General features: G+C 40.8%; 2 protein-coding genes and 1 long non-coding RNA gene across 7 annotated transcripts; 2 read left to right on the top strand and 1 right to left on the bottom strand.

Annotated features, from left to right (window-relative positions):
• Positions 1–177: 177 nt before the first annotated feature.
• LOC113561718 lies at positions 178–5,425 on the top strand. Its single transcript, XR_003406391.1, has 2 exons — positions 178–266; positions 864–5,425. It is a non-coding gene; the product is annotated as an uncharacterized LOC113561718 (long non-coding RNA).
• Positions 5,426–6,298: 873 nt separating this feature from the next.
• Positions 6,299–11,944, top strand: LOC105285719. 3 transcript variants are annotated; one of them, XM_011350130.2, is made up of 13 exons: positions 6,299–6,407; positions 6,493–7,329; positions 7,538–7,656; positions 7,760–7,904; positions 7,987–8,116; positions 8,217–8,382; positions 8,465–8,645; positions 8,764–9,122; positions 9,390–9,546; positions 9,763–9,894; positions 10,086–10,203; positions 10,380–10,534; positions 10,671–11,944. In XM_011350130.2, exons 2-13 carry the CDS (start codon positions 6,689–6,691, stop codon positions 10,780–10,782), a joined length of 2,415 nt encoding a protein of 804 aa, XP_011348432.1. In that variant the 5' UTR covers positions 6,299–6,407; positions 6,493–6,688; the 3' UTR covers positions 10,783–11,944. The 3 variants fall into 3 exon arrangements, with proteins under 3 accessions (XP_011348432.1, XP_011348433.1, XP_019889290.1); XM_011350131.3 differs by having other exon boundaries at positions 6,333–6,407; positions 6,510–7,329; XM_020033731.2 differs by lacking the exon at positions 6,299–6,407 and having other exon boundaries at positions 6,479–7,329.
• Positions 11,361–13,869, bottom strand: LOC105285720 (mitochondrial pyruvate carrier 1). 3 transcript variants are annotated; one of them, XM_011350132.3, is made up of 4 exons: positions 13,744–13,869; positions 13,244–13,476; positions 13,037–13,137; positions 11,361–12,507 (listed from the first exon to the last, which is right to left on the bottom strand). In XM_011350132.3, the coding sequence occupies exons 1-4, from the start codon at positions 13,852–13,854 to the stop codon at positions 12,350–12,352; spliced, it is 603 nt and encodes a 200-aa protein (XP_011348434.1). In that variant the 5' UTR covers positions 13,855–13,869; the 3' UTR covers positions 11,361–12,349. The 3 variants fall into 3 exon arrangements, with proteins under 3 accessions (XP_011348434.1, XP_026824440.1, XP_011348435.1); XM_026968639.1 differs by having other exon boundaries at positions 13,052–13,137; XM_011350133.3 differs by having other exon boundaries at positions 13,819–13,869.
• Positions 13,870–15,771: the final 1,902 nt, after the last annotated feature.

Genomic DNA, 15,771 nt, shown 5'->3' with positions numbered 1-15,771 from the left:
CCGTTTTGTTCGTGCGGGCCGGCGAAGGCGGTGTTTTAGACGGTTTGAATTTGGTCGCGTAGGCACTTGCGTGTAATCAAGAGCACAAAAGGCGTAGACAGACCAACGGACACACAGATTTGGTAAATGATTTCTCTGACGACGATGACGGTGGCGGCGGTGGCGACGATGACAACGATGACGGTGTTACTGATGATGATGATGATGATGATGATGATGATGATGATTATAACGATAATAATGATGATGAGGACGACGAGACAACGGTGAGTGGAGTTTAAGGCCCGGGCGCAGCGTTTTGATATCGTGTAGTGCCTACATAGCCGTGATGCATAAATTGGACTGTCTCGCTGAAAGAGCGATGCAATGGTGCAAGCCCCACAAAACCGAAACCAGTTTGCTCGCGCTCGCCGCCGGAGTCGCGTCCCAGTCCAATCCGATTCAACCGCTTACCTCTCTTCGCGGTATACGCGGGCCCCGCCTTATTCAGGAGCGTGGCAAACACCTCGAATCGCCCGGGTGCATGTTGGAAGCGTCCAGCTCCACCCAGCAAGAGCAATTTCAGCCAGAACTCGAAAGCTTTAAAGTGTCGGATTTTAATCGCCCCTTTTACGCACGAAAATACGCTCCACGCACTACAATGCATATATTTTATTTCTGAAAATGAAAAGTAAAATGCGAGATAACTTTATACATTGCTATTTTTTAAACAGATATTTCCTATATTAATTTTATTATTAAAAACTGTTGTTAAACGTTTTCGTAGGTAATTGATTAAATAAAAATATTTAAAATACAGATCACCGTAACGCTAATTAAAGTAGTTGTTAATTGTATTGTTTTCGCTCAATTCCTCGATTTAGGTCACCACTGCAGCTGAACCTTAAGAGGAATTAAGGGAACATTTTCTGTTACGCTTTATATGAGGGTACAAGAAACACATTGGTTGCTATGCTAAACTATTTCAGAGAACCGTATTCCGAGAATACTCTCACATAATTTTCTCAAGAGTCCATTGTGATCCAAGTCTATTTGTGTTTTATATCGAGTTATTAGATATAACAAAATTAGTTGATGAATATAAATTGTTTATTCGGACATGAGTAATTAATTTACTTTCAATATATAAAAGATTTCCAGTGAAGTTATTATTGCAGGAAATCTTTTCATAGAATGTGCAATAATGTAAAATTTTGTAAACTATGAGAATTCAATAAAAACTGATAAATTTAATAATAAGTTAAAACTGTTGCTGTTCCCATGAGATTTATAAGAAAGAATTTAAAATCTGTTGGCAATGAGTTCTCATATTATTTATTACAATATTTTGTCAGGCAAAGTTTTGATTTTCGGTAGACGGCGGTGAAGTGAAAGAAAGGAGACGAAAGACGCGACGCAAGACGGGCGGGCTTTTTTTCATTTCGGGCGAGACGATGTCAAGGAACCTAGTCCCAGTCTCGGAGAGCGAAACGGGGGCTTTCGGACAAAACTGCAACGAACCGCAGAGTCAAGAGAGATGACCGTGAAGAGCGCGTTTCGTACATGTACATGTATCGTTTCTCCTTGTCTCTTTCCCCTTCACTCTTCTCTCGAGTCGCGTAAATTTCGTTGTGCGGTGAATCGTGGGCGCGCGCATCGTACGAACGCGAGCGCTCTGTGACCTCGGCGTGTCTCGGTGCGTTTCGCGCCTCGCCGAGAGGCAAGGGAGACGGTCGGGCGGTCTCGCACGCTGGCGGAACCGACCGACGAGGATACGGCCCTGCGTGCCAACCGTAAGCCACCCGTCTGGTCGGGAGCACACGCACCCGCGTCCTTCTGACGGCGCGGCGCGGACCGACGGTGCGCGAGCGAGAGCGAGAATGCGTCGGCTGGTTGGCTCGCTCTCGCTCTGCAGAAACCTGTTCGGCTCGGAACTTTTCTACTTTCTTGGCGATTATTTTTATCTGCTGAGAATCGCACGCACGCACGCAGGCAGGCTGGCCGGCCGGCTGGCTGGCCGGCCGGCCGGGTGCCGCGCGCGCCATGCCACGTTGCGCCGCATCCGCGTCGCGTCGACTCTGCCGGAAGCGGGCCGTCCTGGAAACTATCAACGGCCGGACGAACGGATGACCGGCCGACCGCGCTCTCGCCGCAAAAATTCAATTCTCGAGCACCATCGTTGCACGCTGTACTGCGCGCCTTCCTTTCCCCGTTTATCTTTCTCTCTCTTTCTCTCGTCTCTTTTCTCTGGTCGCTTTCGCGCGCGCTCCTTCTCTCAACCCTCTCACGTCGTCTTTGTCTCGCCGTTTCCTCTCCGCGTCCGTCTCTGTCTTTCTCCCATTCTCCGTCTCGATTCCTCGCGCGCCTCCCGGCCGCGCACCGTTCGACCGTCTGCGCCGTTCAGACAATGCACTTTTTGCACGGCCCTCTCGCCATTGTCGTGGGAGGTTGAAATTTAAGCGACGCGCCGGCGATTCTTCGCGATTCGCATTTTCGGCAGCTCGCGCCCGCACGACGACCACGACAAAGTTACGAGCGCGACAGCGAGTTATTTGCGCGCATTTACATATTCGCACGTGCGTCTCGCGGTACGTGAGCGCGTTGCATTTGGCACTCCGGCACCGACGGGCAAGTCGTGCAACGCGAAATGCGCGTGCTCACTTTGATGTATATTTTATTAATATAATACAGAATTAATAATGTGTGATTACGACAAAAATATTTAGTCCTTTGCTTATGTCAATTTCGAAAGCTTATATCAGTGCTAATGAATTAATTGCCAAAATTAATTATTATAAAAAAATGGCGCACGCATGATAGAGTTTCTCGTTGTAGCATGTCTTGAGAATTATCGTATTGTATTAATATTATCATGGATTTAGCTCGCGCGCCCGAAAAGCAAAACATCGAATTTTTTTTTGGTTCCCCTTCGGACAAACAGGTTTCGTCTGTCTCAAACATTTGGCGAGTTTGAAGTCACGCAGTTTGTACCTCTTTGTTTTTCCCCAATGTAAACTTGTAGTACTGTAAACGAAAATAAAGGTAATGTTAAATTTAATTCCGAATGTTGTCAGAGAGAAAGCCAGTTTTTAAATATATACGCCCTAAATTTAGCATGTTTCTCGTCAATTAATTAATGTGATTGGTTAAATAACATTTATACATGAAGCGTTGGACTTTAGGATCAAATATACATTCTGTGGTATAATTTTTCATCGATTTTTTAGTAAATTATTATAAATTATTATTATATTAAATATCGCTATTTCTGTAACATTAACAGTTTTATCGTAGAAATAATCTTTATAAATACGCGCATAAAAATGATGTCTATACTTTTATTTGCAGTTAACTTTACATATTTTTATATATTCCATACCAAGAATTTTATTCAACAATTTTACTTATATTTCAAGTATTCGCTATCGATTGATCATTATGCCTCGAATTTCCGCTGTACGACGATTCAAAATGATGGCCGCACAGAAGAAAAGAAGGAGAAAAACGCGCGCAAAATTTTGCCCGATACAAATTCTGTTGTTCCAAGAAGAGTACGCGTAACTTCCGGTTGCGAAACTATTGGTTACGGTTACCCGGAAACCGAATAATTCCAGTTATTCTAACCATACGGAAAAAATGAATACTCATTTTACCCCGCGACACGCATGGTATCGCACCGAATCGTGATTCGCTGTCCCACGCTGTATACTTCAAACAAAACGCAGTTTTGATGCGCGCGGTGTACGATACCACACATTGCGTTCAAACGATGCGAAATATTGCGTAACAATTATTGTAATACATCCTCGAGTCTCGATCGATACGATTGGAGAAAATTTCACAAACTAAATCAATACTACGCGATGATTAATGAAATACCGAGATCTTTTGCAGGCCAATTAAGAAATACACACGCGCGCGCGCGCATACACGCACCTCGAGCCATGTGCGACGCATCGAGCGAACTCGCGGCCGGCGCGGCAGCTGAGAGAGAACGAGGAGGATTTTTTCCGACGACAATACTTAATGACCGCGCCGCGCAGGTTCGGTTTGTTTCCCACGTTAATATCGGCGATCCGCACGACGAGCAAGCAGTGCAGACAGCAAGGAAGATTTTTCTCAGGAGGGGCCCGCCCTCCGCCTCTCCGCGAGCGGACCGGCATAAACAGCGTAGCATTAACGTGGGGCCCCAACAGACCCCCAGCGAGTCGCACTGTCTTCCCGTCGCTCTCCTTCGCGAAACTCGTTTCTGCCGCTGAGAGAAATTCTCCCTTTTTCGCGGATAAATAGGGGTAAACCTGTATTGCAGGACAATAATACCACCGCCCGGCGGAACAGCCGCGCGTAACCCGGACGAAGGGAGGAGGGAGCGAGAGAGAAGTAGAGAGTGGCAAGGGGATACCACGGGGTACCGCGGTCCCTTCGGGGGGTCGTTGGACCAGGGCGCTAGGTGGATTATCATAATAAAGGCCGCCTAAATGTTATCTCGTATTAAGTCATACTTTTGTTTTCCTCTTACGCTCTGGGAACTACGTACTCTTACGCACGTAGTAAAGGGAAGTGCGCGCGCGAGATTCTTTATTTTTGCGCGACGCACCCGGTAGAACCCGAGAACCCGGGCGTATACTCTCCCGGGGTCGGACGAGTCGAATTGCACGACGTCGTGGATACAAACGCGGGAGATCCTCCGGGAATCGAGACTCTGAGAGGTCTTCGTTCACCGGATGACCTTGGATCCAGACCGAAAGAAGTTTCCGAAACTTGGAAGAACTCGTTTTAGGTTAGCCGGAAGGTTAGCGCGGGAATTTCGAAGGCACATCGGAAATTTCTTCGGCGTTGATGCGCAGCCTGTCGACGTTTCGTTAGAATGCGAGACACAAAAAGAATTTTAATTTTAATTTTAATTTAATTTTAATTTATTCAATGAACGGGAAGATCATAAGCAGGATAACAATGAACGTAAATAATCAAATAAGCAACACAATAATCCAAATCGCAAACTCCAGAACAGAAAAGTTCAAAATCGAGTGAAAGCAGGATAAAGAAAAAAGGAATTATGCCAACCAAATATCCTGATTAAAGTCGTTAAAAAAGACAAATAAATTCCATTGCACACAAAGAATAAAAATACAGCCTAATAAAATTAATTAAACGCATGTAACTTAAACTTAATAAACGCATATAAAGACAACTAAATTCAATTGCACACAAAGAATAAAAATACAGCCTAATAAAATTAATTAAACGCATGTAACTTAAACTTAATAAACGCATATAAAGACAACTAAATTCAATTGCACACAAAGAATAAAGATACAGCCTAATAAAATTAATTAAACGCATGTAACTTAAACTTAATAAACGCATATAGCAAGTAAAAAAGTCCAAGAACGCAATACAACATTAAGGCAAGACAGATGCAAATACGAACGCAACGTATGCAAAATAAAAATAAGCTAAAGTAAATACAAACCCTGATACAAACGCAAGGCATAAAGACATAATCACAATAACCTAGCCGCATGTAACAGTGTTTAAGTATGCAAGGTATAAAGACATAATCATAATAACCTAGCCGGATGTAATAGTATAAAAGTATACAAAATTCAATATTGCACAAGAATAAATAAAATTGTACAAAATTCAATATCGAGCAAGAAAAAATAAAAGTATACAAAATTCAATATTGAGCAAGAATAAATAAAAACTCACACAAAATAACTTAGCCGCATGTAACAATATACAAGAATACAAAATTTCTAACGTAATGAAAGGAAAAGAATAAAACGTAAAGATAAAGAATAATTTTTACAAATGTCCTTTCACGGGAATATATTTAAATAACACGTCATTTGAATATGAGGGAATTTATTGGATTGTAACAAAAGCTTTAGCGTTATTTTAATAAAATTCCAAGACAAAATTATATATTTATCCAACCATGCGCCGTTTTATTCTACCAACATTTGCCATCTTTGTGACAGTTACATAATTCCATCTTTCCTTGTTTTCAAATTTTTTCATTAAAAAAAAATTAAACAACGCTACAGTCTTTTGTTACAACCGAATATTACTGAAAAATTTCCCTTTATTTCCACATCGAAGAAAAGCGCGCGAACATTATACACAAAGTTCAATCTCCCTCGTTCGTTATTTATCATTCGCGCCTTACGATCTTCCGTAAATCGATTATTATTTTTATCATTGAAACGAGTACAGCCATTGTTATCTGCAAACTAGAAAAAAAAAGTATTGTGTAACAGTACAGTGCGTGATGAACGGAGCGCTGGGACGCGCGTCGGAAGTTAACATCAACGCGGCATACGCGAGCGATGACGTCACAGGTGGAGGACTCGAGGTGATTCGTGAAACGCACACACCGCACGACTGGGCGTGTTTACTCCAACGCTCGTTCGCTGCAATCGGAGGTAAGGACACCGTAAAATCTCTTTTTTCTCCAAAGTTTTCAAGTTCAATTAAGAATTTGGTCTAATCCAGAAAAAAATAACCTAGGCTCTCGCACGAATTAGTATCCGAAGAGGGCCACGGGAAGAGAGCTCGAGGGAGAGAACGAGCGAAGATGCGTACAAGTTGAAGCCACCAAGTGCCATACGAGTGTCCCATGAAGCGCTATTAGCGACGATACCCCATCGCAACTGAAAAAAGTGCGCGCTCGCCATACCCGGAGACGGCTATCGTTCGCCCCGCGATGACGTCGAACGTCGTCGGCTGCTGGCTGTGCCTGCTGCTGCTGGGCGTTGCCGTGGTCGGCCAGTACGAGTGGCAGACCCGCGACGCCTTCGACGAGATCCGTATGCGGATGGACAAAGTCAACGAGGACAACTGTCCGATACAGCACCTCGGCGATCTGTATCTGCCGGAGGACACGGTGTCGCACCTGCCCGACATCAAGGACATCAACATCAATCCGGTGTTTCCTAACCGCACGGCCCTCCTGCACCTCCACAACATGGCACTCAGCAGGAGCTTCTTCTGGAGTTACATCCTGCAGTCGCGCTTCATCCGCCCGGCGATCAACGACACCTACGACCCGGGCATGATGTACTACTTCCTGTCCACGGTGGCCGACGTGTCCTCCAATCCCTACATCAACGCGTCGTCCATCTACTTCTCACCTAACACGTCCTACTCGCCAACCTACAGAGGCTTCTTCAACAAGACCTTTCCCAGATTTGCGCCGCGCACCTTCCGCGCAGACGATTTCAATGATCCTATACACCTGGAGAGAATATCCACTAGGAATACGTTTACCGTACAGGACCTGGGGGCATTTCCTAATACCAGGCTCAGCGACGATTACACCACCGACTTTTATCGCATAAATGAATGGTATGTAGGAGCAACGAAGATTAGATTGAAAAAGTTTAGATCAAAAAGGAAATTCTTTTACGCACAATTGATAACGGATTTTTTTTCTAAACTTGGAGTTATTCCTAGCGAACGATTAATATTCCTACATTTGTGTAAATTAGTATTAAAAGTTTTGTTCTATTTTTCTGACATTTCGAAAAACGACTTACGGATTACTTTTGTGCAGGTACAAGAAATGGTTACCGGATAACGTGGAAAAGAGGCACGACACTAAAACGACCTATCAAGTAGAAATTCGATACGCGAACAATACAAACGAAACATTCACGTTCCACGGTCCACCAGGTGAGAATTAATTAAGAATTTAATTTTTAAAATAATTAGAAACCATTTTTATAAATTTGTCAGTCTCATACTCGCGTCTCTCATCGTGCTTGATCGTTTCCAGGTGCCGACGAGTATCCCGGGCCTGTGAAGTGGACGAGACCGTATTTCGATTGCGGTCGGTCGAATCGGTGGATCGTGGCTGCGGTGTCGCCTGTTGCCGATATCTACCCACGGCACACTGGCTTCAGACACATCGAATATCCGACGTACGTTGCCATAACGTAATAAGTCAATTTTTAAACATCAATTTTTAAGAATTATTATATATCAACACTCGTACATGTACAGGTATACCGCTGTCTCGGTGATGGAAATGGATTTCGACAGAATAGATATAAATCAGTGTCCAAAGGGTAAAGGAAACAGTGGGCCTAACAGATTCGCCAACAGCGCGAGGTGTAAAACTGACACTACGGAGGTACATATTCAATTATCAGGATGACTAATTTACGTATTCGTAATGTGAGAATAAAATTAAATAATCGATTAATCGCTTACGTACGCATGTTACATTACAGTGCGAGCCGATACACGGTTGGGGCTTCAGGAGAGGAGGGTATCAGTGTAGGTGCAGACCGGGTTACAGACTGCCGACCGTTGTGCGACGGCCGTACCTCGGGGAAATAATAGAAAGAGCCACGCAAGAGCAGTACTACAACGGTTTCGATTGCTCACGGATTGGCTGTACGCATTTTCCTATTTTCCTCAATATTATTCCACTTATTTTCAGAAAAAAAAACTGCTCAACGAGAATTTCGTTCGACAGGGATTCACAAAATGCCGGTGCAATGGGAGCAGGCGAAGCCCTACATCAGAGAGAAGTATCTCGAGCGGTTTCATCACTACAGAAATTACTCAACCGGTCCGGACTCGCTCCAGCAGACAAAGATGAACATCGACCAGGCCCTCAAGTTCATCCTAGGCGTAAATGCGCGAACTTGCAAGAAGTACGTACCACTGTTGCGCCCCGAATATTATCAGGATAATTTAATACAATAATTATTTAATAAGTAAATATTTAATAAGATAATGTAATTCTAACGAAGTTTTGAACTCCGTCCCCAGTTACGCGCCGCAGGATTTGATGTTACGCGGCGACATTAGCTTCGGCGCGGAAGAATTTTTCGAGAACGAGGCGAAGATGGCGACGAGATTGGCGAATTTCATCAGCGCGTTCTTACAAGTGTCCGATCCCTTGGAAGTTTACTCCGGCAAGAGAGTGGCCGACAGACCGCTCACGGAAGACCAGATGATAGGGGAGACGCTGGCCCTGGTACTCGGCGACACGAAGATCTGGTCAGCTGGCACCTTCTGGGATCGTAATAAATTTACGAATAGGACGTTCTTCGCTCCGTACGCTTACAAGACTCAGCTGAACACGCGCAAATTTAAGCTCGAAGACTTGGCCAGGCTCAACGATACAGGTAAAGCGACATTTTAATGGATTCATCTGTTTCATGGATGCATAAATTCATATAACAGATAATTTTCAACGTTAGAAAATACAATAATTCACTTTTATCGAAGCTTTTGAATTGAATTGATTACATCGCGAAATCATCAGTAAATAATTTTCTTTAATAAATATAATTTTAAATAATTTTATTTTGATAATTAATTGTATACCGCTTTATCACAAAATTCGCAAAATTTTCCTAACACAACTGATATGTTGGCTTCTCGTTACACAGACGAGGTGTACACACGAAAAAGCTACTTCCAAGTGCTAAAGAAGCGTTGGGCGACGAACTTCGACCAGCTGGAGAAATACTACATGAAAATAAAAATTCGATTCAACGAAACCGGGGAGTATATGAAGAAGTTCGAGCACTATCCGAATTATTACAGGTGAGAAAGGAAGCTATAGCTATCTGTTAAGTCTGTTAGTGTAAAATTTGCGCGACGACGAGTGTATTTTATCGATGCGCTCCGATGCGGCGATAATGCACAGTCGAGCATTAAAGTATAAAAGGATTACGTTGCCGGAGGCTGGAGGGGAATCCGATCTCTAAAGTACGATTTATTCTAATGTGTGGGAACGCGGCGCATGGGCCGTCTGTGTAGGGCAGCAAACCTGGACCATGGACACTGGACAAGTCCGTACTTCGATTGTAACGGCAAGGTGAAGAAGTGGGTAATTACCTATGCATCCCCGTTTTTCGGCTGGGACAGCTTGAAGGAGAAACTGGAATTCAAGTAAGTGTCCCCGTGTCGGTGTGCGATCACACGCGGGGGGCGCGCCCCCACGTATGCGTGTGCACGTGTACCGGAGAGATTCCGGTGTGAGAGACGGGCTATAGAAACCAGTTCTGTAATATAAAAAAGGGGAGGAAGGGGGGGGGAAAGAGAGATGAGGAAGATCATATTTAACATTAAGACACTTACAGGGGTGTCGTGGCTGTTACGATGGATCTGCTTCAGTTGGACGTAAACCAATGCGATGATAAATTTTATCAACCGAACGCATTTAAGGACACACACAAGTGCGACAGAAAGTCGTCGTATGTAAGTCGGCTCATTGTCCCGTTAAACGCGATAATATCGCAAATACCTATTAATGTAGGACGAACAAATCGACATTTATTATCACTTTTATTTTCTGTAAATAATTATTTTATTTTATTTTCGTAAACGGAAATAGAATTTGCAGAGAATAACTATTAAACGTTTCGTTTCTACAGTGTGTACCCATTCTTGGAAGAGGATTCGAGACAGGTGGATACAAATGCGAGTGCAAACAGGGCTTTGAGTATCCATTCGAGGACCTAATCACGTATTACGATGGGCAGCTAGTTGAGGCGGAATTCAACAATATCGTCAATGATAAAGAGACAAGGTATTTTTTTCTTTCTACTCATGATAAAATTAATAATTGATATTATAATGTGCATTTATCTTAATAATATAATAATATTTCGCAACATTATTACAGTAAATATATTATGGCTTATGAATTTTATGCGTTATTCTAGATATGATATGTTCAAGTGTCGATTAGCTGGTGCTGCGTCAATTCAAGTCAGTTGGGTACTAATATTATCAGCCATAATATTATTCTTCCCACGTTATCTTCAGAGAAGATAAACATAAAATACTTTTAGTACTTTGTGAAACAAAGTATATAATTACTGCATTTTTATAACAGCAACTAAAATTGATGCCGTCCAATAATTGATCCACACCGTCCATTGTAAATGTAAGTTATATAGTATATACATATTATATATGATGTTAAAGAGATCAGCAAAAGGAATACCGGCCAAATTATTAAATGATAATTTCCTTTCTTGGCTACGACAAATCGATATGATATTTTGTTTAATTTTATATCTACGTAATGCAACACACACGCGCACACATACACGAATATAGTTCGTGTTTTATATTGCATTTAGAGATTATGTGTGTGTAAGATCTGGCCTTGTTTACAGAACTCTTTAGAAAATGTTATTATGAAGATAAAGTTTATATATTTATATTTCCTCTTCTGATTATAATTATAATTAACAATGACACTAAAGATCTGATGATTACATGACTGCTGTAATTCGTAATTCTCATAACAGAACATATGATAATTTTCATCCTTATCATTTGTAGTTCATGTGATATATATATAAATACTTAGACATTTATAGAGAGGTGTAAAGAAGTGTTTTCTGTAACATTGACTTTTATATTTTCGATTTTAACATAAAGAACCGTGCATAAATATGTGCAAAAATATGTGTGTTCAAGGTATAACATTTTGATATAAATACTTTTGTAGACGTAAGATATGTAAGTGTCCGAGAAAAGGCTTAATCATAGTCTCAGTGCATTCACATAGTATGTACATATATGCACGCATATGATTACACAAATTTCATATGTATACTAAGATTCTTTTATATTAGAAACATTCCAAAGCTAATTTTTATACTCACAATACAACATAATCTCCACAAGATTTTAATTACAAATATTACAAAATTACAAATATTTTTAATTATATGTAATTTTACAAAGTATACCAATTACCACTTCTCATATATTTTAATCTGCAAAATACAATTAAAACAAGAAAAGAACAGCATATTTCTGGTTGAGACTGTATTTATAAGAAAACAATAATTCGAATAACATAATTTTATCACTGACCATTTCAGAGTCGAAATTCTCAAAGTTATGTATAATTGCAGGTTTCTTTGTATTAATATATTTTGTACTTTTTATATGCAATAAAGATCTGACTTTGTATTAGGTATAGCAACGTTTTGTGAATAAAATAATTTGAAAAACTTTTCTTTTTTTTACTCTATAAAAAATCACAGAACATTTTTCAAAATTAAAATACAAATCTGAGATTTCATATTTTTATGAAAAGAAATAAATTATGTAAAAAATTTATAACGGGAGGAACCAAGTTCTTAATTAACTTTAACCGTAATTGAAGTTAATAATTTTTATATTCTACTTTTAAAGTTACAAAAGGAAATTAATAAATGAAAAGTGAATTGTAACATATGCCTATATTTATTTTTCATTGAAAAACAATTGTTTTATATAATTGTTTTATACTTATAAAACGTTTAACAAATATATTCAGTCTACAGAATAAAACTGATTTCAAACTCTGTTTGATTTGGCAAGTGGAAGTAATTGATTGAACCTATTGTTCCATCTTACTGAGATAATGATATTTAATAAATCTACAACCTTGTGTAAGTTGTGCACCCTCATTGACAAAGTGGCAGGCAAAGAGAAGCATGTTGCGTGGCTGCACCATGATTGCAAATCTCATGAACATTGCCGAGTATAAGCACAAGGCTGAAAAAAATTAGCAGAATCCTGAAAGTTGATACCAGCAAACGGCAGAGAGTTATAGATTTTCCAAGAACTATGATATATATTCATACATTTGTGCATTTGTTCCACAACAACGTGGAACATGTGCGAGTATTCAGCAGAGATATTTATTCCTCTATTCTACAAGCGAAAACTGAAGCAGACAAGATTTTGAGAGCAAGCATGTGCAATTGCTTAATAATGAAAATACTGTCAAGTTTTCTTCTGATTTTATTAATCACTAATCAATTTCCTAATTTGCGTACAAAATACAAAATCACCATATAGGAGCTCAAAATTAATAGCAAATATACGTTTCATACAATACTCAGCTATATTTACATTACTCCTCCTTTGACAATCTAAACTAAAACTTGAAAATTATAAATGAATAAATCAATAAATTAGATGGTACATCAGTATGAATTTATGCTTTAAAACCGAGTTCTTCGAGGAATATCGGAGAATCCCCGAGACGCAACGCGTGTGCAAGAAGGATCATTGAACTAACCAAAGGTCATTTTACCACTGATAAACTTGGGGTCTCTCTGAATGTCGGAAATGGCTGCTATCGGTATCGCCCAATTCGCAACTGGTCCCCAGAAGTGCGTGCTGGAAGTGAAAAATCATTTTCATTCGCACTTGGCAATTTATCCGATAAACATGCGAAGTGCATGCAGCGTCTTCGAAGACGATGGACGACATAACCAGCACTTGCCTCATAAAATAATCACGGGTTTCCTTGCTTCTGAGAACCTTCATTAGGCGATTCATCGTGGATACTTTAATTTCGGCACCGGAGAACACGTAGGGGAAGAAACCGACCGCACCGACCACGGGAATCTCGCGTGAAAAAATCTCGCACGGAGTATGCACCGGAAGGAAAAGGTTATCTCGGCCGATTCGTGGTCGCCACGTCCCGATCGTCGCTCGCGAGGCTCTAAAGGGGACCTAAACAATAAAGTGAAGTTGCATAATCACGTGAATGAAACATGGGTCGAGCATGACCAGACATTTGCGCGAACGCGAATGCATAACATTGTTTCCGCGCGTTCATGCCCGCGCGCACCACGAATAGAGTGGAATAAGTGCATGTCAATGCGCAATGCGCATATATTATGAGGACTAGGAACCTCCCGTATATTTTTATTTTTTATTGACAAAAATGAAAGAGGTTACAGCCAGCGGGGACTAGCTTATTTGGCTGCGGACTCTTACAAAGTCTATGGCAATCTCGTAACACCATACACTGTAATCACAGTATGTACAAGTAGCGCAACTCTCGGTCGGTACCTTTGATGTATGCTTATCACAAAATGGAGTGCGCATGCCTAAAGGCACTATACTAGTATCGCTGTTTGAGCTTTTCTCTCACTTACTCTTTCTGTTTCACACCGTTTCGCTCTTTTTAGCACATTATTACGTAAAATTGTAATAAAATTTGCGTAAAGTATAAAATAAAATACCAATAATATAATATAAAGATAAATAAGAAATATAGAGAAAATTTGAGGATATATAAACATGTGATGCGACATCAGTTAGCTTTAATCACACATTCATAATTGTAATATACAGATAAATCTACGAGGTCAAATCATCTACGTCGCCGAGACGTCATTTTTTAAACGTGCTATCCTTGCGTCGCAAAAAGACAAAAAAATAATTTTAGTACTTTCATATTTTTATATATTCTTATAAGTATTTCAATACAAAAGTTATACTATTCATCACATTGACTCTTTAGGGATATATATATATATATATATATATATATATAATAATTATAAATGTAATTAAAGTTTTTCGGCCACGACGGCATCGTTTAGTGAAAACTCGAGACTGAAGACTGCAGTTTTGATGTTAAAATGACGTCAATGTAGCATCAAAACTGCAGTTTGGTTTTACTCGGTATTATGCTGTAACCTATTAAATCTGCTGTAAGATCTGTGGCAGTCATAGGAGTGCGAATATGAGTTTATATATATTTGAGGATATCCATTATAAAAATTCATATAAATATTCATCACGCGACAACAGCCACAGCGGCCACCACGGCCACGATAGCCACCACGACCACCGCGGCCACCACGGCCACGATAGTCACCACGACCACCACGGCCGCCACGGCTACCACGACCACCATGGCCACCACGACCTCCACGCTGATGACCTCCACGTTTCCATCTTTCTACTGTAAGCAGAGTATCACTTATTAACCCCTTGCTATATGGGGATATATATATATATATATATGTATTATTATAAGCAATACTTACATGCTGGTGTCGCTGCCGGTGTTGGTATCAATACCAGTGCTGGTACTGGTGCTGGTGCTGGTGCTGGTGCTGGTGCTGGTGCTGGTGCTGGTGCTGGTGCTGGTGCTGGTGCTGGTGCTGGTGTGGTGCTGGTGCTGGTGCTGGTGCTGGTGCTGGTGCTGGTGCTGGTGCTGGTGCTGGTGCTGGTGCTGGTGCTGGTGCTGGTGCCACTGCCATTGCTAGTATAGGTGACGATGTTGATGACCATGACGATGACGATGATGATGACCATAACCATGACGATGACGATGACGATGACGATGACGATGACGATGACGATGACGATGACGATGACGATGACAATGACGATGATGACGACGATGTCGTTGCCATCGGCATCGGTATTGATAATAGTGGTGGTGTCACTTGTAATCTCTTTTCGAATATTTCGCTTTCTTCCAATGCTTGCTGCCCTGCCTCTACTTCAGCAGCCGCCGCCGAAACTAAATTATCCTCCATTTCTGAAATAGAATACAAAATGTAATTAATATATGCTGCTACATGTGGATATTCATATATATACATATACACACATGCACGCACACACCTACGTCTGCCACAGATTTTACAGCAGATTTAATAGGTTACATCATAATACCCAGTAAACATCAGACTGCAGTTTTGATGCTAAAATGATGTCAATGTAACAGAGTTGGGAAGTAACGCGTTACTTGTAACGTCGTTACCGTTACCGTTACTATTTTTCGGTAACAATCGTTACTTTTTGCTGTCTGTAACGATAAGGATAACGTAGTTACATTTTTACAGTAACGGTAACGAATTTAACCGTTACTTTTATCGTTATTTTAATTTTTATCTCTACTCAATAAATCAGCAGAATGAACGCACAGATTCCACTCAGGTAACAGCTCTTTACTTTCAGTTCTTTTCATTAGTTACTAATTAAGTTCTTTTTATTACTTATTAA

Source organism: Ooceraea biroi, chromosome 3, assembly GCF_003672135.1.
Source record: "Ooceraea biroi isolate clonal line C1 chromosome 3, Obir_v5.4, whole genome shotgun sequence".
NCBI lineage: Eukaryota > Metazoa > Arthropoda > Insecta > Hymenoptera > Formicidae > Ooceraea > Ooceraea biroi.
Note: the sequence above shows the minus strand (reverse complement) of the source record. Positions and strands in the feature narration are given on the sequence as shown.

What these genes read in the sequence shown, in the direction of transcription:
- LOC105285719 (XM_011350130.2), top strand. Translation starts at nt 6,689, where the DNA reads ATGACGTCGAACGTCGTCGGCTGCTGGCTGTGCCTGCTGCTGCTGGGC. An exon ending in CGATTGCTCACGGATTGGCT is followed by an intron (nt 8,383 to 8,464) that starts GTACGCATTTTC and finishes TTCGTTCGACAG; the next exon opens with GGATTCACAAAATGCCGGTG. An exon ending in GGCCAGGCTCAACGATACAG is followed by an intron (nt 9,123 to 9,389) that starts GTAAAGCGACAT and finishes CTCGTTACACAG; the next exon opens with ACGAGGTGTACACACGAAAA.
- LOC105285720 (XM_011350132.3), bottom strand. Translation starts at nt 13,854, where the DNA reads ATGCGCACTCCATTTTGTGATAAGCATACATCAAAGGTACCGACCGAG. An exon ending in ACGAGATTGCCATAGACTTT is followed by an intron (nt 13,477 to 13,743) that starts GTAAGAGTCCGC and finishes TTTATTGTTTAG; the next exon opens with GTCCCCTTTAGAGCCTCGCG. An exon ending in CAGTGGTAAAATGACCTTTG is followed by an intron (nt 12,508 to 13,036) that starts GTTAGTTCAATG and finishes AATTTTTTTCAG; the next exon opens with CCTTGTGCTTATACTCGGCA.